The sequence below is a fragment of the Podarcis erhardii genome, assembly GCF_964252035.2.
Source record: "Podarcis erhardii genome assembly, chromosome: 8".
Classification (NCBI taxonomy): domain Eukaryota; kingdom Metazoa; phylum Chordata; class Lepidosauria; order Squamata; family Lacertidae; genus Podarcis; species Podarcis erhardii.
In genome coordinates, this window is record NC_138499.1 from 27,535,975 (window position 1) to 27,561,105 (window position 25,131).

At 44.4% G+C, this 25,131-nt stretch overlaps 1 protein-coding gene across 1 annotated transcript in view; it reads right to left on the reverse strand.

The window, feature by feature from the left end:
- NECAB1 (N-terminal EF-hand calcium binding protein 1) overlaps nucleotides 1–16,659 on the reverse strand; it is a 43,236-nt gene extending 26,577 nt beyond the window's left edge. Inside the window, exons 1-3 of the mRNA XM_081874584.1 lie at nucleotides 16,107–16,659; nucleotides 13,713–13,737; nucleotides 6,315–6,423 (exon numbers count right to left, since the gene is read on the reverse strand). Coding sequence (XP_081730710.1) covers nucleotides 6,315–6,423; nucleotides 13,713–13,737; nucleotides 16,107–16,217 — 245 coding nt within the window. The 5' untranslated portion in view covers nucleotides 16,218–16,659. The remainder of the gene's footprint in view (nucleotides 1–6,314; nucleotides 6,424–13,712; nucleotides 13,738–16,106) is intronic.
- Between the last annotated feature and the right edge of the window lie 8,472 nt (nucleotides 16,660–25,131).

Genomic DNA, 25,131 nt, shown 5'->3' on the forward strand with positions numbered 1-25,131 from the left:
AGTCAGAATTGGTGCTCTATAAAGATTGGATATAGTCCAGCGCAACGTGGGGCTCATACACATGACCCTGAGATGAAGATTCTCATGCTGTACTAATTGAGCTATTCCAACAGTGCTGACAAGCATTGCTATTCTGCAGGCATGCTGGACCTGGAACCTCCCCAGAACCAAATTGATTTGATGCTGGCTTCACCCTTGTCAATCACAACTCTTCCGGAACACATCTTAAAAACTGTCCACTTGAGCACATGCTTTGCCTGGAGGATCTATGCCATCTCTCCTAAATTATAGGCCTCATGCATCCCCCCAGCACGCTGAAGGATGCCTTGCACTATGGAAGATGCTGGAATTAAGAATTATGCAATTTTATCCACCTGGAACCTAGTCTCAAGACATCTGGATATGCCTTTCGTAATTTGCTCTTTGGGCAGTGACAACACAATGTGAAGACTATGGCTCATGTCACTCCTTTTAAGACATACACATTAAACTTTTTAATGGAGATACTATGAACTGAATGCATTTGCTTATAACAAATTCCAGGGAGCCAGAGCCAACTATGGATTTACTGCTGCCGTTTATAAGATGCTGCTGTTTGCAGCAAAGCAGCAGAAGTAGAAGCCTATCATCAGGCTGACTGGCTGGTTACGGTTAAAAAACACTGAAACGTAACATTATAGAACAAGTCCTCCTTTTTTTATCTATCTTTAGAATTCTGGTATTCTCCTGCCTGTTATCCTAATGAGCACTTAAGCCAACGCAACAGGAAAATAACAACAATAAGCTTTGGATTTAACATTTCTGGGGATTTAGGCAACAAGCTATTAACAAATAAATAAAAAACAGGACTCATACAGTTATTATCACATTGCCCTCAGAGTCTGGGGAAAACCCAAGATCTTCAAAGCAGAAGCACTGCCTTGGGGAAATAAATTTTGGGCCCTCACAACTAATGTGCAAACACTGTGCATCTTATGTAGTGTGAACGGTTCATCTGCAAAATCCTAACATTACCTCTAGAACTAGCTAAAAGGCTATTAAGCAGACCTTGGGGAGCTCTTACAGCTTAATGCATGCCTGAGGCCACCTGGCACGTTCTGCCAGAGGCATCCAGCCTCCTCCTCTAACAGTTTACAGGCATGCTAGGTGTGCTAAATGAACACATATTGGGGCATATGGGCAGTGCCGGATTCACATATAAGCTAAACAAGCTATAGCTTAGGGGCCCAGTCTCTTGGGGGGCCCCCAAAAAATTTAAAGGGAAAAAACCTGCATGTACATTTCCAAAATATAAGATAAAAGACAAATAAAATAAAATCTACACACAGCAACAGTGTTTTGTGTTGTGTAGGCTCCTATTTGTGATGTGCAAATGGCTTTCAATACCTATTAGGTCCATAAATTACCATATAGCATACATTCAACACAAAAAACAGCGACAATTTGTTGTTGACAAAGGACAGCTGGACATATAAAGAGCTCCATTACCTTCAGTAGCTTAGGGCCTCATCAAAGCTAAATCTGGCCCTGCAAATGGGTATTAAATGGAATATCTGTAGATAGGTCATGTGCAAATCTAAGGTGCCGTCCACATTTACGCTTGCCCAGGGGAAACTGCTGTTTATTGCTAAAATGGAATGAAGTATGTCAGGTTTTCTGCAGTTTGTTCCGATTGAGTGGTAAACAGCGGGTTTTCCTGGGGAATGCAGTGGGGCAAACGGAAAACCACTCGGACCCATGCCTAGAAAGCACGGAACAAGCAGAAGTGCGGACGACCCCCCAAACACAAGAGAATTTGGATTACGTGGAGACTGCTGTTCAGTTACGCAGCTGTATGCACGAGTGCTGTCTCCTGACTTTCTAATGAATATGTGCCGGTTGGGAGTAGGGTGGCCATTTGCAATTCATCATCAAAAGAAAAAGTGGATACATAAAATTCACATATTCTCTCAAATTTCAGCAGCGCCCTGCACAACACTAAAATCCAGCACTCCCCCTGCCCCTTGCACTCTGTTCTACAGCATTGTTTTGGCAGTGGGGCACCCAGTGTGACCACACTGGTCACGCTACCCTAAAACTGACTCTGGTGTAAGGGTGCACATTTTAAAATAATGCCTATAATTTGGACAGAGATACAATACACCTCGCCATAGTAGAGCAGTATACTTTCCAACATTTCTCCAATGAAAATAAGGATATCTTATTCAATAATCATAATTTTACTATTTATACCCTAGCCATCTGACTGGGTTGCCCCAGCCACTCCGAGAGGCTTCCATGATATATAAAAACACAATTAAACATTAAAAAGCTTCCCTACACAGGGCTGCCTTCAGATGGCTTGAGGTCACATTTTACTATTTATACTCTCCAACATTCCTCCGATGAAAATATGGACGCCCTACCATACCTGCCAGGGATGTGGGTGGAGCTGTGGTCTAAAGGCACTGAACCTAGGGCTTGCTGATCAAATCCCCGCGATAGGGTCAGTTCCCGTTGCTTGGTCCCTGCTCCTGCCAACCTAGCAGTTCGAAAGCACATCAAAGTGCGTCAAGGTGCAAGTAGAAAAATAGGTACCGCTCCAGCGGGAAGGTAAACGGCATTTCCGTGAGCTGCTCTGGTTTGCCAGAAGCAGCTTAGTCATGCTGGCCACATGACCTGGAAGCTGTCTGTGGACAAACGACGGCTCCCTCGGCCAGTAAAGCGAGATGAGTGCCGCAACCTCTGAGTTGTCTGCGACTGGACCTAATGGTCAGGGGTCCCTTTACCTTTACCATACCTGCCAATATTTCTCTGCTGAAAATTGGGACGTTCTGGGATCAAATCAGAAACTGGGATGCCTTCTGTAAATCTGGGACTGTCCCTGGAAAATAGGGACACTTTGAGGGTCTGGGGCAGCCTATGAGCAGGTGACCTGTGTTTTCGTGTGTGTGCTGGGGCTGCTGTCCACCCACTAACTGGTGATGAGGAACTTCAAAGCCCCGTGCTCCCCTTCTTTATCCTCAAACCAGATTTGGACCAGATAGAGCACTTCTTCAAACAGAGGGCTGTCCCCCTAGAAAAAAACCTGTTGGCGTGATGAGACAACAGTGACACCTCCCTCTCTCCCATTCATTGAATGCACAGGGCTATGGTGTGGTGGTTGAAGTGTCAAAACTCCTTGCCATGTATAGAGAGGACCCATTCTGTGAGTTTACAAACTAGTCCTTTTTCTGATAGGGTAAAAACAGTCCCCCGCTGTTTCACAAAGGAATGATGGGGTGGGGAGGTTCAAGGCCACAGCTGGTGTTAATCAAGAGTAATCAGTAAAGCTTGGTAAAGGTAGCTGCAGATTTGATGCAAGGCCTCCCTACACCAGCTGAGCCCAGAGCCTCTAATTGTAATTTTGAATCATCTTAAAGTGGAATTTTGAGCCTTGTTCCAGCAAATGGCAGGGCGGAACTTGATCTTCCCGATTTGCATATTCTCGCTTTCACCTTTCACTGGGCTACAGATAAGATATATCAGCAGAGCAGCTCTTTTGCTTCTGACTAAAGCTGAGAATTGACTTCTGCAGCAGCTCTAAATATTAAGTAGGCAATTATTTCTTTTAGCTTATGATTGACCATGTTCTCCTCTGAACTGTAACGCATATATTCAAGGTGAAATAGTGCAATTGGCATGACTTTCCCAGTAACTGCATCACAACATACTGTGGTACAAATAATGCTGTGTTCTATTTTTTTTTTTTTTTTAAAAAATAATTTTTATTGGGTTTTTACATTTTATAAGAACAGACACACACACAAAGACAAAGACAAACAAACACACAAATACAATTACATACCCTAAGTTTCTTTACCCACTTTCATTGACTTCCCCCCACCCCCTCCTCTTACGTCCCAATTCCAAAATTAATTCAGCAAGTTCTTACCTAACCTCTTAAAGATATTCACATTACTTTTGAAAATTAAATTCTTTTGTTTATCTATATTCAACTATCCAATTCTCTTATAATCAATAATTTCTTTTTTTTTTAAGGTCGGTCTAACTTCCCCTTCACAAATTTTCCCTTTATTATATTAATTATAGGTCACATTGACCAAGAAAAACAAAACATAACATTTTATAATTATATTCTCTCCCCCCCCTGCCCCGGTTTCTGTCCCTTCCTAGACAAATGTCCAGAAAAACAAACAAAAAAATAGTTCTAGCCCGGATTCCTCACGTCCGAGGCGTCTGATTCTCTGTCAGTCCCTCTCTGCCAACTATATTGGTAGTCCTCTTTGATGGTCCTAAGACCCCGAAGGAGTTCAGTCAGAGTCAGATCATATTTTCTTTCATTCAGAATGTTAAAGAGTGTTTGCTGCGAAAGACCATCTAGTTTTCCATACTCAAGAGAAAAGTCCCAATCATGTTGCTTTGTTCTTTCTAGTTTTAATATTCCAAGTACTCCAGGGGCTTCTCTCTTCTTCTTTCTCATCTTTCGCAGGTCTGTAATCCAGAGGTCTTCTTGCTCATACTCTAACGCTGCAGATTCTTGGTTGATATTTTCCACTTGTAGTGTCTGAACTCCTTCTTTTTTCTCTGTCAATTCCAAAGGCATCTCTTCCTGCTCAGCTGCAGAATTTTTATCATGCATCTCCTTTGTGCATTCAGCAGAGTTGTTTGTTTCAAGATTCAAGGTCATAAAAACTTTACTCAGAGCCATACTCTGCTCCTGCAGGATTCCCACGAGAAAGAACATTTTTTCTATCTCCGCCAGTAATTTTCCCTCTGCAGCCATTGTAATGTCACTAATTCCCCCTAGGGGGCTTTCAGTTATTTAGTAGTCCTTTTCCAATAATCTGTTACTTTGTTATTATCAATACTTTGTTTCCAGTCGCCTCAGTCCAAATGTATCAGCTTTAATTCCAAGAGTTATTAAATAGCAAAATTCTTTACTTTGTCCGCCCGTTTGACAGCTTCTTTGACAGCTGTCAAACTCCTTTCACTTCTTCCTCCGGGACCCAAATAGGACACTCCCGGGTTTTTTGGGGGGGATACACACAAAGTTCCAAATTCCCTTTCTCTCCAGCACAAAAATCTTGTTCTATCAAATTTGTGAGAAACTTTTAAGTCATCAAAACAGTATTCATTCCGCCTTAATTCTCCGTTCCTTGCTTTGAAACGTCAATAAGTAGAGGGGGTGCGGACTTCCCTTTAACACATCCCCCGATCGTGTCGAATTCACAGGATAAAATTTTAAAGTCCAAATTCCACTACTCACGGGTCCTTTGTTATCCAGTCCAAATTTTGGGAAGAAAGTCAGCGCTCTCCGGCCATGGCTTGCGGCTTCGCTCTACCGAGGTAGCGATCTACTCTCAGCACCACGCCACTCTCCGTACCCTCTCCGCAGCCTTTAAAAAGGCTCTTCGTGGGTCGGGGAGGGCGCTTAAGGTGCCCACCGAGTCACCAAGTCCGCAGGCTTCCGCGCCTGCGGTTTCTAAGGGTCCCCGTGTCGCCGGCACGGCAAGACCCGTCCTCAGTAGAGCCGATTCCCTCCGGAGCTCGGAGGGAATCCGCCATTAGCCGTTCGCGCTAACCCGGAAGTCTGGTACAAATAATGCTGTGTTCTAAACTGCAACCCGCTCTGGGACCTTAGAGTGACGGGTGGATCATAAAGCAAAGGAATAATGTAAGAATGCAGTTTCTGGGGAAATCATACACCACTGGCAAGGCAGAGGAGCCAAGCCAGAAGAAAAGGGAGCAAACCTGGTTGGCTCCAGAAGGAAGGAAGAAAATGATATACAGAAGCAACGTACACAGGTTAACACATTATCAGGGTTTTAAGAATACTTGTAATTTTATTATGAATGGACAATAAGTAATTCAAATGGTTAAATTTTTAAACAGGGCTGCCTTCAGATGTCTTCTAAAAGTCAGATAGTTGTTTATTTCCTTGACATCTGATGGTAGGGCGTTCCACAGGGTGGGCGCCACTACCGAGAAGGCCCTCTGCCTGGTTCCCTGTAACCTCACTTCTCGCAACGAGGGAACCGCCAGAAGGCCCTCGGAGCTGGATCTCAGTGTCCAGGCTGAACATTGGGGGTGGAAAAAACCAGAAACTGGGAGTTACAAGGGAGATGAATTACCCATTTATTGTTATTTTTGTAACATCTTGTTTAGAAACACAGAATGCAGGCCATGGGCACCAAACAGGGTATATAGGCTGCTGTTCCATGGCATTTCATATGCTATTTGTAAAGCTGCAGTTTTACCAGGAAAATTCATATTGCACAACCATACTGCCTTTCTAAAGGCTGCCCATATGACTTTTAAATAATGTTACCCACTCTGTGTTGTGCGTGTCGATGGTGTGAAACAGCTCATGCAGTTCTTCTCTGCTCAGGATTCCGTCAGCGAAGTAAGCTTTGAATTCATCAAAGGATAGTTTGCCATCATCTGAAATCAAAGACGCAGAAGGAAAATTGGTTGCACAGATGGCTGGTTTTTCCCTTGAAAATCAAATTGATTCCAGAAAGGTGTTTCTTTAAACAACAAGTTTTCTCATTTTTAATCTCTGCATAGAGCTGAGCTCTAACACTAAAGGGGGGGAAAAAAGGAAGCAAGAGTGCTAACAAAATGGTCAAAGGCCTGGAAACGATGCCTTATGAGGAACGGCTAAGGGAGCTGGGCATGTTTAGCCTGGAGAAGAGGAGGTTAAGGGGTGATATGATAGCCATGTTCAAATATATAAAAGGATGTCACATAGAGGAGGGAGAAAGGTTGTTTTCTGCTGCTCCAGAGAAGCGGATACGGAGCAATGGTTCCAAACTACAAGAAAGAAGATTCCACCTAAACATTAGGAAGAACTTCCTGACAGTGAGAGCTGTTCGACAGTGGAATTTGCTGCCAAGGAGTGTGGTGGAGTCTCCTTCTTTGGAGGTCTTTAAGCAGAGGCTTGACAACCATATGTCAGGAGTGCTCTGATGGTGTTTCTTGCTTGGCAGGGGGTTGGACTCGATGGCCCTTTTGGTCTCTTCCAACTCTATGATTCTATGATTCAAAACCAATGATCAATAGATAAGTACAACAGCAGGCTACTTCATGTCTTTCCTTAGGGAAACACTTTGGTTTTTTTATATTTTAATGTATTTTTATTAAAGATTTTCTTGATTTACAAAAGTGAGAGAGGCTAGGGTTGGCCTAGGGTGTGGTTATTCATTTGTGGTTGGCTGTGGTGGTCTTTGCTTTCATGTGTGAGTGGGGTGTGTGGGTGTTTTGGATCAGGTTAGCCATATTGATTTGTATGCTGTTGGTGGATTTTTGTCATTGTCTTGTTGGGATGTGTATGTGATAAAGGGGAGCCATACCGGGGTGAAGGCGTCTTCTTCTATTTGTCCCCATGGCAGTTTCAGTTTATTGGTTAATTTTTCTAGTAAGGCTGTTTCCAATATTATCTAAGCATCAGTGTTTGGTATCTCGGCGGCATCAGAAAGAAGGCAGAAATATAAGGAGCCTGAGGCTGGAAGTGAAATGTGGGTGTTTAAAAAGCAATATATCAAAGTTAGCCCCAAACTGGAGATTTTTGTTTGAGGATACACCCACTTCATGTCAATCCAGCCAAGACTAGCGATGAATCTTGGTGAAATGTTTTACCCAAAGCTTCAAGCTTGTTAACATCTGTCATCACCAAGGATCTTCTCAAGGCTGGAAGCCCCACCACTCCAGTAATATTTGAATGGTGCCTATTCTCATGTACAGCTATTCCCAGGACAACGCAGAGCTGGTGCGTGAACTTCTCACCCGACATGCGGCTATTCCCACATGATTTAAATGGGACCTGAGCACAGGAAAGCAGAAACCCCACCTGTAACGGGAGGGGAGGGGAGGAACCTGGCCTGGTGCGCGCTGGGCCATCAGTCCTTCCTTGCCCCCAGAATCCAGTCAACCAAAACTCGGGGACCTGGCTCGTCAAATTGTTATAAGAAAAAAAACCTGCTCCTTTTCCCTTATGAGGTACCCAAGAGCCTGTATAGCAGGGGGCAGCAAGTTTACTGGCCATGGGCTGGATCACACCCACGGAGATTGTCCGTGGGCCGGACTGGTGAGTGCAATGCCGGAAAATTGCTCCTGTGCATGTCAGCTGCGCCGAAAATTGCTCCTGTGCATGCCCAGACGCCGAAAATTGTGCCTGTGCAGAAGCGATTTTTGGAGTCTAGACATGTGCAGACACGATTTCCAGTATCTGCATGTGTACAGAAGCAATTTCTGACACCACTCGGCGAGTGGTATGCCACTTTAGTGCAGTGCGCGGGGGACTCGCTGAGCGGGCGGCTCGGTTTGGGATAGCTTGTGGGCCACATCCGGCCCATGGGCTGCACGTTGCCAACCCCTGCAGTATAGAGTCCTTCTGTAGGTTCCCTATGGGCAGAAGAAAATAACAGAGGCCAACCAGAGAATATTGAGAAGCAAAGCAGCTAGTAAGCCTGATCTTTATTAAAATGTTTCAACAGGGTGCTCAAACTCCCAAGCAGGAGGGAGGAGGAACCCAGAACATTGGTGTGCAAGTTCTTACATAGACTTTTGAAATTCCCACCCTGTAGCTCAAGGCCACCCCCCTATACATCATACATGCATCACTGAAGGGGCGGTCTACAGAAGTCCTGTTTCATAACAGAACCACACGTAAAAAAGGTCACGTGAGGAAGAAGAAAACCCTTTCCGTCTGTCACTATAGGAAGTGTGCCGCAAAGCTGCTATTATTTGAATGAGTGTGGTCATACCGGTTCATACTTTGCTGGGAATGTCTAAGCATGCCAGAGTTGCAGAACATGGCTGCCGATTATTCCACATTAGACCCCAGATATCTCCCAATGTGTGCTGCTTCTTCATGATTTTTAACCCAACAACTTTAGTTTCCTGTACAATTGTGCAAAACAGTGGACTGATTTCTAGAAGGTTATAGGCAAGGTTGAGGGTGTGCACAGCCCTGTGGTTCCTACACGATTACAAGTTAAAAACCAACCCGAAGGGGTGCTAATTACTGAGTTGGCTTTTTAAACAACAAAGCCCAAACTTGCACACAGTCAAGCACAGTATCTTCCTAAGCTTGTTTGTAGCAATGCAAGATATGAAAAGATATAAAAATTACACACCAATATTAAGCACAGTAACATAGCTAAGGGATAATAACCACGAGCTGCTAAATATAATGGCACAATACTTTGCCCGAGATACTTTTGCTTTCTCTTGTTTTCTTTTTTCGGCAGAACAGTCTTAAACATTAAATTCAGAATCTAAATGTGCCTGTCATTTGGCATCAAATGTAAAACACTGACTGAATGCCAGGAATAAATTTGCCTTGATAAACATGTGATTTTGTAGGTAGCTTGACTTCCACATCCTCCAGGCAACAAGTTCGCTCAACTCTTAACATACTACTACATGCCACCCCTATGAGTGATATGAGATTCCAGGGGTACCAGGCATGCTTTACACAGGATTTGTGGTTCCTTTTGGACAATTAGGCACAGCAGAGACTACAGTGCCTTTCTGATATATGGTTATACACACACACACAACCTGAAGCTTGCAACAGAGAAAGTTCAGCACATCAATATCCCAAAGAGGGTTCTGTCCCTCTCATTTGCACAGCACCGCTTCCAAGAACTGACAGCAGCATCTCTCTCCAGCACATTGTTTCTTAATGCCAAACTGCCATTCTAAAACTCCAGTCCTCCCTCTAAAACTATGGTACTGCCTTTAAAACTACATCCTTCTGTTCAGGGACGAAGGAAACCCATCCATTTGTAAATGAGATTTGCCTTTGACTTGCCAGTGGCTCAATACCCCAAAGAAAATTAGCTTTCACCCATGTTGACTGCCTAGGATTAAAGGGGGATGGATAGCTGATACTCGATTTAGGAAGATTGCCTAGGTTAATTAACTCTTCATATATGCTTATCCCAGGGGATTAACAGGGGCTAACGCACATCTTAAATACACATGAGTCTGGCTATTACTTCCAAGGAAATTAGTTTTGGCACCCCCAAACCTTAATTAAAGCCCAGTTCTAAATTTACCGGGAATTTAGGACATCTTGCACCCACAGATTCATAACAATATTATAATGCTGGATCAAACATTATATGCAAAACCATGGGAAAACCTAGAAAAATGGGCTTCTTGGGAAAATGCGGAAATTAACAGCCATGCTTAATGAAGGAGAGAGGTTTAGAGAAGATATTAGTGAATGGAATCTGGTAACGCAATGAAGTTAACTCTTTATTCAAGGAAGCTGAAACAGCGCAGGCCTAGTGATCCTAGAATCCTCTTCCCAGTAAGTCTTGCTGCAGTGAGGGATAGTCGTACCTTGGAAGTCGAATGGAATCCGTTCCGAAAGTCCGTTCGACTTCTAAAACATTCAGAAACCAAAGCGCGGCTTCCAATTGGCTGCAGGAAGCTGCGTCGGACATTTGGCTTCCAAAAATAGTTCACAAACCAGAATGGTCACTTCCGGATTTGCGGCGTTCGGGAGCCAAAACGTTCAAGAACTAAGCTGTTTGAAAACCAAGGTATGACTGTAGTTGCAAGGACGGATGGTCCCCTCCTTCCCACCGCTCTCTAATGCTCCTCTTCTTGAGGGTCTTTCCCAAGCAGTCACAGACCGCATGTGGTCACAACCACTCTCTACTCTGCCCTCTTCTTTGTGTGTTCTAGGAGACCAGAGGAGAGGGGAGCTGGTCGCAGCACCATCTCTGTTTCCTCTGCTTCTGTCTCTGAGTCTGAACCGTTCTCTGCCACAGCCTCTTCCTGTTCACTAAACCCCGTTACCTCTTCAGCTTCCAACGCCTCCTCCTCCCAGTTTGCTCCTTCTTCTCCCTCTGACCACTCATTGTCATTCCACCACCAATCCCCTGGGCTTTGAGCCTTCTTCCCCTGAGGGTTCCCCAGCTAGTGCCTCCGACCACACCTCTGCCTCCAGTCAGTCCGTGACAATATGTTTAATGACCAGAGTTCAGAAATGGCAGGAGGTAAGTGGAGGGCGAACTGCTTGTTTGGGAAGGCACTTGTCCCCCAATCCCTTCTGACGCCATCTATGATGGAAGTGGCACCCCCTATGATGGTAGTCATCTACAGATTTTTGTAACTCCTGGTGGAAGAAGCTGTTCAAGGCTGCCTAGGCAGACATGTGGAAGTCAGAGAGGGCATAGTTTCCCTGCCTAATAATAATAATAATAATAATAATAATAATAATAATAATATTTATACCCCACCTATCTAGCTGGGCTTCCCCAGCCACTCTCCAACAAAATATTAAAATACAGCAATGCATCAAAAATTAAAAGCTTCCCTAAACAGGGCTGCCTTCAGATGTCTTCTAAAAGTCTGGTAGTTGTTGTTCTCTTTGACATCTAGTGGGAGGGCATTCCACAGGGTGGGTGCCACTACCAAGAAGGCCCTCTGCCTGGTTCCCTGTAACTTGGCTTCTCGCAGCAAGGGAACCACAAGAAGGCCCTCAGCGCTGGACCTCAGTGTCCAGGTAGAACGATGGGGGTGGAGATGCTCCTTCAGATATACTGGACTGAGGCTGCATCATCAAGCACCAAGGCTGCATATGTTATTGTCCAAAGAAGGCTGAAAGCTTCTCCACACCAGATTTCCTGGCTCTCTTGTAGAAACAATGAAGTAAAAAATAAATAACCATCTCTCAACTTTCTTTAGTGCTGTCACCAGGCTCACAGTGGCCACAAGGGAATAGCCCTCACTCAACCCAACCTTGAACTAAACAACGACCAGGTGCCACAAGAAGGGCTTCAGCTAGTTTCTCTCAATGATTTTCAAAGTAGAAGAAAGAAGCCAATTTTCTGTCCTCTGATCTTTCCAAAAGTTCACATCTTGAAGACAAGACGAATCATGAAATGAAAGCCTTCGCTGAAATCCCATTTTCTTAGGATGAAAAGTTAACCAAATGCAGTATCATTCCCCCTGGCAACATATATTTTGAGAAATTATTTCACCCACCTTCCTGATCTCACATACTCTCTTCCTAACGTGTTTCATTAGCATTTTCTCAAGTAGTCATAGAAACCTGTTTAGAGCTCTTTGGAGAATAAACTAAACTCTAAAAGGTAATATATATATTGTTTTATATGAGAATGGTATTTATCTTTGGCAGCTTACCCACCAACAATGTGTTCAGTAAAGCAAGATTATACTGACTTTCCCAGTGGGCTGCAGTCTAACACATAAATCCTAATGACAGGGTGTAAAAGTTTTCCTAGGGAAAATAGGAAACTACCTTGCATATTGAAGCAGAGCAGTAGCTTGATACCATCTACACTGACTGGCAACAGATCTCTTGGGTTTCAGTAGGGGGACACTCCCAGCCCTAGCTGGGATTGAACCTGGGACGTTTTGCACTATCATTTAGCTGCCCAGTTCTTACTTAGGAGCTTAGGACCCAAGGCCCAAGTAGGTATTCTGGCAATGGTTCCACCCAGATCAGTCATATTAAAACAATTCAATGTTTCAACAGAATTAAAACAAACAAACCCTCTCTTGCACTGTACACAATTTGACAAGGGTATTATTAAACCAAATCCATGCATCAAAACTTTAGATACTCTTTGGGGTAAATATAAACATATATTAAGTCAGGGACTCTCAATTCTGGCATCATTTTCCTATAACGAAAAATGGAGGAAGAGGTTCCATTGGGGAATATTAATTTATGGAAAATGCATGGGATCATAGAACTTAAGGAAAATCTACCAACTGTGTTGGCTCAGAGGATACATCCACTTCAGAAAGACTTTTGAGGGGGTGTTGGGGGGAAGGGAGTGTTGAGGGTTGGTCACAGGTTTTTTTTTGGCACCATATAAACTCTCTACACATCATGTATTCTCAGTCAACTATGCTGTGCCTTTCCTCAGTTCTTAATTACTGTCTGCCTTTTAGGAATGCAGTTAGAAGGAAATGTAAACACTGCACAGATGTTTCTATGCAGGACCCAAGTTCTATTTGCAATGCAAGATTTCTGCCTAGATCTTGTATTGTGAAAGGGGGAGTAGCAGATCTGGAAGTCAAAACTGAACTTATTGAGGTTAACACGTTAAAGCTCTTGGCCCACCCATCCTGGGACTTTCAACTATAACTAGTACTTATCATTAGGTAAATTAAAGCAACTACCTTAGGTTGTGGATGCTAAGGTGAGGAATGTCAGGTGCTAAGAGATGCAGTGTGTCGTGTGGCCTGCCTGGTTCTCTCAGGTGCAGTGAAAGATGCTGTCCTGTTATTGCCATAGTTGAAGTAAGCATCTTTCTAGAGAGCAACTCTGTTCCCTGCATCTCTTTTAGTCCCAGTCTGAACCACTCGCCTTTCCACAGAGACAAAATTAGTACATTAGGACCTCCAAACTTTATCACCTATGGCAACAAATCACTTGTACTTGTCCACCTATTTTACATAACAAAACCAAATCTGTTTTGCACATTTGACCAGTCAAACAGTCCTTCTACTGTCCTGAAAGCAATCTTCCAGTGATGGAAAAACAAGAACAAATCTGTCTTGCCACCAGCATCCCACAGATAAAACCATCAATGCCACTGTGTGCTACCAAGACTACAGAAAGCCCATTTCAGAGCACTCTATAATCCAATGCAAAGAGTCAAACTAAATATCCCAATGGAATCCCTTAGTGCTTTAACACTACATTTCTCTGAAAATAAAGAAGTAATTGGACTTACCGTTTTTATCTGCTCTTCTCAGGACCTGCAAAGAAATAAATTCAGGCTTAGTACATTATACTGATGGCACCTCTCCCCGAAACTCCTAATGACTGCTCCCAGTGGCTTCGTGTAGACGAAGGCCCAAAGACACCCTTGGCAAACTGGATGATAGCTGTTCCAACCCAAAGATTATAGTGATTACAGTATCTCAGTACAGGTAATATTTCTGGAGGTAACATTTTCTGTTGGACAAGGGATGGTGAACGTGTTCCAAAGTGCATCCATGCAAAGTGGGGAGTCATTCTCAGTCATGCACAAATTAGCAACTGCATGGAATATGGCTACCAACCTGTAGTGGTGGGCCACCAACCAAATATGGCTTGGGAATATTTTGCTCAATGTGAGGCTTGAACTCACAACCCTGAAAATAAAAGTCTTGAGTTCTACTGGCTGAGCTATCCCAACGGTATTTAGCACATTATATAATCAACATACGATAGTATTTATTATTTAGCAGGATCTGACCATTAACAGTGTATGGGATTCAACATTTGATGCTTGTCAAAACCTTGTAACCCAACGAAAAAACACTATTTTAAAGGCTTGTTTTCCCTCTGCCAGGCTCAGGACAGCAGCCGCTGCAGCTGAATGTACCTGATGTAATCTTATACCGTCTTAATTTACCAGCTTCTTGTGCACAGGATTTCCCCCTAGATGCCTGATAAATGTCAGCCATCCTTTCTCTACATGCTTACAATATTAATTGTTGGCATCTCTGATTGACGAGATGGACTGGTTCTGTTGCAGAATTTGTCTCATTTTTGTGCTTCTCTAGATTCACTTTGTTTCTTACAATGTTTCCTTTTTACATAAATAATTTTTTAGATTTAATTTTAATTAAAATTAAAATTTTTATATTTAACCTTCCCCCCCCCCAAAAAAATGCATTTATATTCTTTTGTGTGACCTTTGAGGACCTTTTTGGGGTGGAAAAGTGATCTATACAATTTAATATCTATTGTATCGCATCATATCACAGACAGCCTATCCAAGAACTAAATGAGATACAGTATAGATGTCCTTCCATTTTCCATGGCAATCAACTAATATTCGAAACCAGTCTGGTTGTCCATAAGAAAGTGACCCAATTAGTAGTTTGAAGTTTTTAATTTCCCTTCATATGTCTTTAGCCACTGAAATTAATGAGCACAACTAACTTAGTTTAACACACATTTATTTTTATAAAAGAAAAACGTTACAGTAATGCATTAGAGGAAAATAGATAGTATAATTTTGCCTCCTACAAATAATGGTGTGGGTTGCATTTTTACTTTGATTTGCTCTCCCCATTTGACAGGCTAACTTGCTTCTCTTTCTATGACTGCAATCCTACCCACACTTACCTGGGAGTAAGCCTCCCTCAAATGCAAACAGACTTACTTCTGAGTTGATAGGAATAAGGTTAGGATTTGTGCGTTGAGCCCCCCCCCCCATACTTATTTTTATTTACAAGTGTATCAGAAAGCCACTTTCTAAGCTGCCTTATCACCCTGCATACTAAAACAGTAATAAAAAAATATACAAGGAAATTATGCATCGAAGCTATCACAGCTTTTTCTTTTTACTACGGGAGTACTCTACATATTCGGTAGCAACCTTGAGTAGCAACCGAGCAGCAAAACGTTTCACCTCCCCATTTATCCTATCAATTTCGGAGGCGTCAGAACAACACAAGATGTGGATGCCTATGAGCCCATTCTCCAGTGCTTTTGTAAAGGTGTTTTTTTTGTTTTGTTTTTTTTTTAGTTTTAGTCTGAGGGAGGGGTGTTTAACTGATTCACCTGTGCCTTTTCTCAACCCCCATCCAAAAACTAGGAACGTAACGAGGAAGAGAAGAAAGGACTTTGTGTTGAGACACCGCGCCTGCGATTTGCCTCCTGTATGGCTCAAATTTGGGGATGTCCACGGCATCTAAAATGTTGAGGATCAAGATTTTTTTAAAACCCAAAACCATGCTCTAGCATGGTGCCCTGAGAGCTGCCGGACTCTTTTCACCCTGTTGGGCGGCTCATAAATCTAATCATCATCATCATCATCACCATCGCTGCATGATAGGCAAACATTCAACAGGTGCAGCTTGCCTCCTCGGTCCGCAGATGCAGCGAGCGGCGGAAGCTTCACCTGTGGATCGTTTGCAGCTCTCGGAGGCGCAGGTAGGAGCCCGGTGGGGAACAGGCGGTCACCCCCCACCCAACCCCCCCTCCATTCTCCCTTCCGGGGAAAACTTTCTAATTTAGATGCATCCCTCTAAATCCAGAAGATGCTGAAGCTTGGGGGGGGGGGTGGAAAGGGGAGATCACCAGCCAAGCAAGCGCAACAGCGACAACCCAGAGTGACAGGCGCCCTGCTTACGTCGAGAAAGATAGAGAGTCCTTTGGTCATGGTCAAGGCAGCGCGGAATTCTTCGCAGGCGTCCGCGGTGGAGGGAGACGTTTCCGCGCTACCATCCGCCGCGCCGTCCATGTTGCCGGCTGCCGCGGCGAAAGTGCCGGAGGGCTGGGCTGGGCTGGGTGGGAGCGGCAGGCGCTGGCGGCTCCTCCCTCCGGGCCAAAGGTCCCCCCCCCTTTCGGCCTTTGGGGGCGTCCGGGCCGGGTCGCTGTCTCCGCTGCTCCGCCCTCGACGGGCAGAGGAGCGAAACGAAGGCGCGCTCTCGCTCGCAGCCGTCGGCTTCCCCTCCTCCTTTCCTCCCCTCCGCCTTTGGGGAACTCGGCTGCCTGCTGCTGAATCGCCGCCCAGCGCGTTCTGAACCTTATTCGGTGAAGCAGCCGCGAACGCCTGCGTTCCTGAGCATGTGCAGAGTGCCTTTCCCTAGTGAGCTGTGCAGCAGCGGCGCGCAATACCGCTGCTCGGCGGACGTGGCAGATTTCGGCGGTCTTGCGTTTCCTTAGCAGGATTCGCCCACCCAGGCCAGGATCCTGCTTCCTGCAGCAGCCAATCAGGTGCCTTTCGGAACTCCACAGGTGGGGCTTGAAGGCAGAAATTGCTAGGCGGAGATTAACTACCTCCGACCATGGGGGCTCCATAAAGGCCATGTTCACATTAAAAGCTTAGAATGTAGCCATTCCCGCCCCGCCCGACGCAGCAGCATTTCAAGCCAAATTTGCATGGTGTGTTCACATCAGTGTGAGAAGGGGCAAGAATGTTTTCCTTCCCCAACTCGTGGGATCTTTTTGGTTCTCTCTCCCCTGCAATCCCTCTACCAAAAAAATACTCATGAAGCTGCCCTCTGCATATGTGAGACAGCTGTTCGGGTGTTTACATTGGTGCTAACTCCACATCCAGTTTTCTGTATTGTTCTTGTGCAAGAGTCTGCAAGCTGCCTTGAACAGCCTTGGTTGGTAGAATGATGAAGTGCAACATCATCAGCATCATCAAAGTATTGCTTCATACCTTTGCATTTCAGGGCAGAGTCCCAGAACTGACAACAGATGCTAAGACTCGGGGCATGTACACACGGTGCGATGATGTGTACATTCAGTGCTGGAGGCAGGTGCCTTTCTGAGGTGCTGTGCACACATCATCCCCCATGCCACACCTGTCCAACACTGCTTGCTGATCTAAAGTGCATTCTGCTGTAACAATTGCAATCCATTTTGTGTACAGTGGTACCTCGGGTTAAGAACTTAATTCATTCTGGAGGTCTGTTCTTAACCTGAAACTGTTCTTAACCTGAAGCATCACTTTAGCTAATAGGGCCTCCTCCTGCTGCTGTGCCGCTGCTGCAACCCACACCATTATTTGTAGGAGGCAAAATTATACTATCTATTTTCCTCTAATGCATTAACGTTTTTCTTTTATAAAAATAAATGTGTGTTAAACTAAGTTAGTTGTGCTCATTAATTTCAGTGGCTAAAGACATATGAAGGGAAATTAAAAACTTCAAACTACTAATTGGGTCACTTTCTTATGGACAACCAGACTGGTTTCGAATATTAGTTGATTGCACAATTTCTGTTCTCATCTTGAAGCAAAGTTCTTAACCCGAGGTAATATTTCTGGGTTAGCGGAGTCTGTAACCTGAAGCGTATGTAACCTGAAGCATATGTAACCCAAGGTACCACTGTATGTTGTTGTTGTACCCATCTGTCTCAAGATACAAAGGAGTGCGCCACCAGATGTGAAGTCAAACTGCTGCATTATTACCAAAGTGACCTCCCTGGGGCGCAAGCCTAGGCAGTGTGTATGGAGGTCCTGGGCTGCCCAGTCGACAATACCCCCTTTTTGGCCTTGCTGGTGTGGTCCAAGGGACAGCAGAGCATTTTGCACAGCTTGGCTGCAGGAGTTGCCAGAAGGAGGCATACAAGACACCATCCAACTGTCTTAGGGACTCCACTCTGGATTTGTGTAGGGTTTACTCCTTAGCCTTTTCTTCTCCTGAAGTTATATAGTATATGGTACTTGCTATATGCATGAGCACACAGAAGGTGCTTTCTCAGGTCAACTCCACGAAATGGACAAAATAGGAAGCAGAGCAGTAACTCTGCATATCATCTGCATACTGTACAGTATATCAACACACCAGTTTCTGGCCTCTCTCTTTTGAAAGGCTGCAGAAAAAAAAAAAATTAAAAAAGAGGTCTCCAGAAATACTAATGCAGGGGAATAGAGAACACCATCGTGCACTAGTGTGAAAGCATGCCCACCCGTGTTCTCAGACAATATGGAGAGTAACTGCCACTTGACATTATCACTGTGGTGCAGTGGGTCAGTGCATCTGGCTGTTAACCGGAAGGTTGGTGGTTCAAGCCCACCCAGGGATGGCTGTGAACAGGATCCCTGCATTGCAGGTGGTGGGATCAGATAAACCTCAGGCTCCCTTCCAACTCTACTACCCTTCTATGAGTCTACGACCATGAGACTCTTTTTTTAAAAAAATAATATTTATTGCTTTTAAACCTTACAAACTAGAAGAAAAAGAAAAGGAGAAAAAAGAAAAGAAAGAAAAAACAATACAATACAATATATAAACAATACACCACACAACATTAACGCATTAAACTAAACAAAACAGAACAAATTTAAAAACATACATCATGCCATTTCAATGCCTTATCTTTCATTCCCTTGTTTCATCGACTTCCTCTCACCTCCCTTTTTGTATTCCACTTCTATTAATTGTTTCAGCAATTCCTTTCCATATTTCACTATTTTCTGTCATATAAATATCTTAACTTATCTTAACTTTATTTTCCATTAATACTATAATACTTATTTATGCTTAACTCCTTATAATACTTCTACCAAAGCCATATAATTTCATTCCAACATTTTTCTAACACTCATTAATTTTACCGTATTTCTATAAATAAACTTTAAACTTTTTCCAATCTTCTTCCACCGTCTCTTCTCCCTGGTCTTGGATTCTGCCAGTCATTTCCGTCAAATCCATATAGTCCATCAACCTGGTGATCTTCTGTCCGAGGCTCTTAACTCTTTTACATGAGACTCATTGCAAACAAAAGAGACTCTGTGTACAAAGGTGCACTGTGCAGAAAAGGACCCCTTTGTGTTTCAAAGGCTATATATCTGTACACAGCCTTAGGCTGCAAACCGTACAAACTAGGGTGTAAATGCCATTGAAGTACTCAGCGGGACAAACCTGCTTAGGATTGCTTCATTAACCTTGGCACAGATTGTGCGACACGTCTCCTTAGCCGCACAAAATGAATCTATCGCCTATCATCCACAAAGGCAGAGGGAGGAGGGATCAAAGATGGTTTCCTGCCAGAAATTTCTGTTCTGGCCAACTAAAAACATGTGCAGCACAGCGAGGGTTGAAACAAAGGCACAAGAAACAAAGGAAAATGAGAGAGGCCTCGCTGTGTCAACAAGATTAAATTTTAAGTGGTAGAAAAACCCATCTTTGACTGGATGATGAGGACAGTGCCATCAAATAGGATGCCCAGATACAAAGGTGGACTACAGTCCTGAATCATTTACAAGTGACATGGCGAAGAGAATTTTCTCACCCTGCATGACAAGCTGCAAACTGCCCAAATAACTCCTTGTATTAGTATCACTGCTGAAGTCTTTGCCATTGGTGTACCTTGTGCTTTAAAGGGTGACATATGCAGAAGACAGACTCCTTCCACTCAATGTAAAATATAAAGGTCCAGGGGAGGTAGGTAAAGATAAAAGGACCCCTGACCATTAGGTCCAGTCATGGCCGACTCTGGGGTTGCGGTGCCCATCTCGCTTTATTGACCGAGGGAGCCGACATACAGCTTCCCGGTCATGTGGTCAGCATGACTAAGCTGGTTCTGGAGAACCAGACCAGTGCACAGAAATGCCATTTACCTTCCCACTGGAGCGGTACCTATTTATCTACTTGCACTTTGATGTGCTTTCGAACTGCTAGGTTGGCAGGAGCAGGGACCAAGCAATGAGAGCTCACCCCATCGTGGGGATTCAAACTGCCAACCTTCTGAACCAGAGGCCTTCCTTCTGGGTATTGTCGGCCAGAAGGTGCTAAAGAAGGACCGATCATTTTTTATGTATGCAACAACGGCAGCAAGGATACTCATCGCTAAAAACTGGAAAACTCAAGATCTACCCACACTGGAAGAGTGGCAGATGCAGCTGATGGACTATATGCAACTGGCCGAGATGACTGGCAGAATCCGAGACCTGGGAGAAGAGAGGATTGAGGAAGACTGGAAGAAATTTAAGACGTATTTACAAAAACATTGTAATTTGTTTGAATGTTAAGAAGGATGCTAGATTATAAAAAATTGGCCACCACTAAATCAGATTTGAATTTGATGATAAGTGAGATTAAAGAAAACATATTTTTTTTGGAGAATTGCTAGATTATATTTAAATGAGTGGATATAAGATCGTAAACAAGTTGATAATTTGCTTGGAAAAACCTTTTAACGATGTAAATGGGAGCGGGAGACGTGAGGGAGTCCAAAGAAGTGATGAAATCACGTTATGATATAAGTAAGGTTGTTTATTATTTGTGCATTTGTATTCAAAAACTTTAATAAATATTTATATATAAAAAACAAACAAACTGCCAACCTTCTGATCAGCAAGTCCTAGGCTCAGTGGTTTAACCCACAGCGCCAAAAAGAAGAAGGACCGTTTGGTGCTCTGCAGGTTTCAGATTGCACCTTCCACCTGCAAACCACTCATGCCCCCATCTTACACTGTTCAGGAATTAGGAGTGACCCCTCACCCCCCATGGGTGCAGGGGGGCTTCAGGGACAGGGGAGAAGTGAGACAAGCTTCCTTCTGTTTGCACTTCTCAGGGTCCAACTCAGGCTGTTGGACTGGATGCCAAAATGGGCAAAAAAGGAAAGATGTCAGGCCTTGCTGCCTCACCACATGCTGGTGGTGTTGTGGTTTAAACCACCAAGCCTCTTGGAATTGCTGATCAGAAGGTCAGCGGTTTGAATCCCCGCGATGGGGTGAGCTTCCGTTGCTCTGTCCCAGCTCCTGCCAACCTAGCAGTTCGAAAGCACATCAAAGTGCAAGTAGATAAATAGGTACTGCTGTGGCAGGAAGGTAAATGGCGTTTCCGTGTGCTCTGGTTTCCGTCACGATGTTCCATTGTGCCAGAAGCGGTTTAGTCATGCTGGCTACATGACCCGGAAAGCTGTCTGTGGGCAAACGCCAGCTCCCTTGGCCTGAAAGTGAGATGAGTGCCACACCCCATAGTTGCCTTTGTTGACTTTGTTGACTGTCCATGGGTCCTTTACCATACAAATCCATACAATGTCAATTGTTTTCATCTGAAATAATCTTTCAGTACTAGGCCTGGCTTTGTAGAATAAAACCATTTGTACTATAGAATTCAGCCATATGAGAGTATGTGGGGAATTTTATTTTATGAGAGAGAGAGAGAGAGAGAGAGAGAGAGAGAGAACGAGAATCTAATTTGCCTCCTCTTTCTTCTACAGCTTGTCAGGTTATTAAGTTTTCATTTAGAAAAAGAAGAATACTGTACCAAGATATTCAGACTGTACAAATTATTTGCAGCAAGAAGTGGGCAGCCAGCATGTAATGATTTTGTGCTTCCAGCCGGAAAAAAAATCACTAACATTGAACTGAACATGAAATTGGCTGTTTCATAACTAAAGTACTATCTAGAGTTAAGTGGCGTTCTTTGAAAGAGTCCCTTTTAGCTGAGCAGATTTAAACAATCTCCATCTCTAATGAGGCAACCACATCATTTTTTAATGGGTAGTGGTTCATGCTCTCCTTAAATGATTGAAAAATGCACTGCATAATGGTCACATCAAAAACATCATTATGGATCAGATCCTTTTTCTAGCCCTGGGCTGGGCGGAAATGTGCAGAACTTGCACTGGAAGATGAGACTGAAAGAGCATCCTGTTCATAAACTAACCGCTTGTTCCGATATTCTTTCCACAGACAAAAACAGAAAGCAGAGGCTTTGCCAAGCTATCAAGGAGCACACTGGACTTAGGCTGCACTTAATCTTAACTGTCGGGGATTGGTTCACATATGCATGAACATCATGTGACCTCTCACAATAACAAAAAGAGACTGTATAGTCAATATGAATGAGGTAATAGGACTGAAGTAGGCTGCTTTATTTTGTTAGAAACCATGCTTGTTCTCTAAGCAGGGAAGAGGGGAACAACAGGCAACAAGTGAAAAGTGTTGTATATGAGGGGATGGGGAGAGAGCAGAGGAAACCCTCTTCCCAAATGGCACCTGCCTGAGTGAAAGACTAGAGAGCAGGGCCAGCCCTACCATTAGACAGGGTGAAGCAGCTGCTGTGGACAGGAAATTCGGGGGGGGGGGCTGTGAGTGGTGGTGTAGTGTTGCTGCACACAGTGGTCTGTGCTTCCTGCCCTTCACCTCCTAAGAGAGCCTACTGCCCTCAGGGGCTGCCACACAACCAGGATTTCAAAGGGAGGCACTTGGTCCTGGATTTTAGGCAAGTCAGTTGAAAAAGCTCAACTTAAAAAAAGGTCCATAATTTTGGGGGTCCCCCCAAAAAAAGCTCAACAGCTTTTGAGGTGTCCTGGTTTTTACTTTTTGAAATATGGCAACCCTAGTTTCCAGTCTGGTCTTGTATGTGCTATTAAGTTGTGGGTGGACATAGCAGTCGACACAGAGATTTCACCAAGTGGTTCTTTATAGTAAGCTGGAACTGAACTGAACTACAAACAGCTCAGCCGGCCTGCTTTTATAGGCAGCCGGCTGTCAATACTGTAACAACAACAACCCAGGGTTTCCTGCCTAAATTAACTTATGTGGACCGGAGTGAAAACTACCGTATTTTTCGCCCCATAGGATGCACTTTTTCCCCTCCAAAAATGAAGGGGAAAAGTGTGTGCGTCCTATGGGGCGAATGCAGGCTTTCGCTGAAGCCTGGAGAGCAAGAGGCATCAGTGCGCACCGACCCCTCTCGCTCTCCAGGCTTCAGGAAGCCTTGCAAGCCCGGCGGGAGTTCCTGCGGGCTCACAAGGCTTGCTGGCAGCAGCCTGCAGCCCCGGCGAGTGTCTGCAAGCCTTGCGCCGGGCAGGAGCTCCCGCCAAGCGCGCGAGGCTTGGGGCGGCAGCCTGTTGCCCGAAGCACAGGGAGCCCTCCGGAGGGCTCCCCGTGCTTCGGGTGAGTGTCTGCAAGCCTTGCGCGCCCGGCAGGAGCTCCCGCCAGGCGCGCGAGGCTTGGGGCGGCAGCCTGCCACCCGAAGCATGCGGAACCCTCCAGAGGGCTCCCCGTGCTTCTGGCGAGTGTCTGCAAGCCTTGCACGCCTGGCAGGAGCTCCCACCGAGCGTGCAAGGCTTGGGGCGGCAGCCTGTTGCCCGAAGCACAGGGAGCCCTCCGGAGGGCTCCCTGTGCTTCGGGCGAGTGTCTGCAAGCCTTGCGCGCCTGGCAGGAGGTCCCGCCGGGCGCGCGAGGCTTGGGGCGGCAGCCTGCAGCCCGAGGCACGTGGAGCCCTCCGGAGTGTGCCCTGTGCTTCGGGCAGGCGTGTGCAAGGCTTGGGGCAGCAGCCGCGGCTGGGGGGGGGGAATAATTTTTTTTTATTCATTCCCCACCCCAAAAAACGAGGTGCGTCCTATGGGCCGGTGCGCCCTATAGGACGAAAAATACGGTATATACACAATACCCCTGGTGGCTAGGGTGAGAACTTCAATACATAACATGAGCAATGTGGTGTGTGTACGTGTGTGTGTGTGTACATGGGTGTGAACCACCTTGTCCTTTGCCTCGGGCAGCAAAATGGCTTGGGCAAGACCGCAGAAGAGGAAATGGGAGAAGGTGTTCTGCCTCACCATCCAGGGAAGATCACCCTCACACAGGGCACTTCCAAGGAGGCTCTATGGCTACAATGCTGTAGCTTTCATTGGGAGTAAACCACAATAAAACCAGTGTGTCTTACTTCTTATTTGCCAGAACTATTGGGTGTTAGGTAGATGTAGATTTGTGTGAATAGAATAGAATAGAACTAACAGCACAATCCTATGCATGTCTACTCTAATGTCCTCTTGAGTTCAGTAGGACTTACTCCCAGGTAAGTATGTACAGGAATACAGTCTAGGTGGTAGTGGCACTTAGTGACTAGTTGAGTGACAGCCAAGCACCCATTTTGCTACGTTTCAAGGGATTTATAAATTTCCACTCTGTTGAGGGACCCATTTTCCTTTATTTTCTATTCTGCTCTGGATGTCTTACAGCAACGTCCTAACCATGCCTACTCAGAAATAAGTCATTTTGAATTCATTAGGGATTGCTCTCAGGTAAGTGTGGTTGGTCTCACAGAACATTTGCTAATTTTCTATTACATGTTCAAAGCTTTTTAATTTAGTCAAATCTACTATCACTTCTTCAGCATGCCCTCTGCTGGTTTGAAGAGAGAATTGTCTGAATTGTATGAAAAGGACAAATTTACCGGTAGTTTGTGAATTTACTCAGTTCACAGTGCTGTAATTTTCATTAGACAGTCTTCTGGCATCCTAATGACTTGCAGATTTATATCACCATAAATATGCTTTTTTTGCAGCAATAATTTAACATGGCTTACCCCTCTAGAATTTGTCATCAGTTCCATATAAATGAACAGCTTGCTATTTTCTGAGTTATACCACTGATAAAATTTTGCATTGGCTCATCTGAAAGTAGCATTCTTAAATTGCATTATGCGGCCAATAATTGTTTAATCAAGAAATGCATCATTGTGTTAAGGATCTTACACATTTAAAAAGTGGAATATTTTGTTTCCCAATAAGTTATTTAAAACCTGTAATTGGATCATATATAAATATTTGGTCCATGGGGTCACAAAGAGTCAGACACGACTAAATGACTAAACAGCAACACAACAACATAAACATTTTACATTTCTGTTCCTTGAGTTATTAGAAAATAGGAAAGTAATCTGAATTAATTTATGTCACTA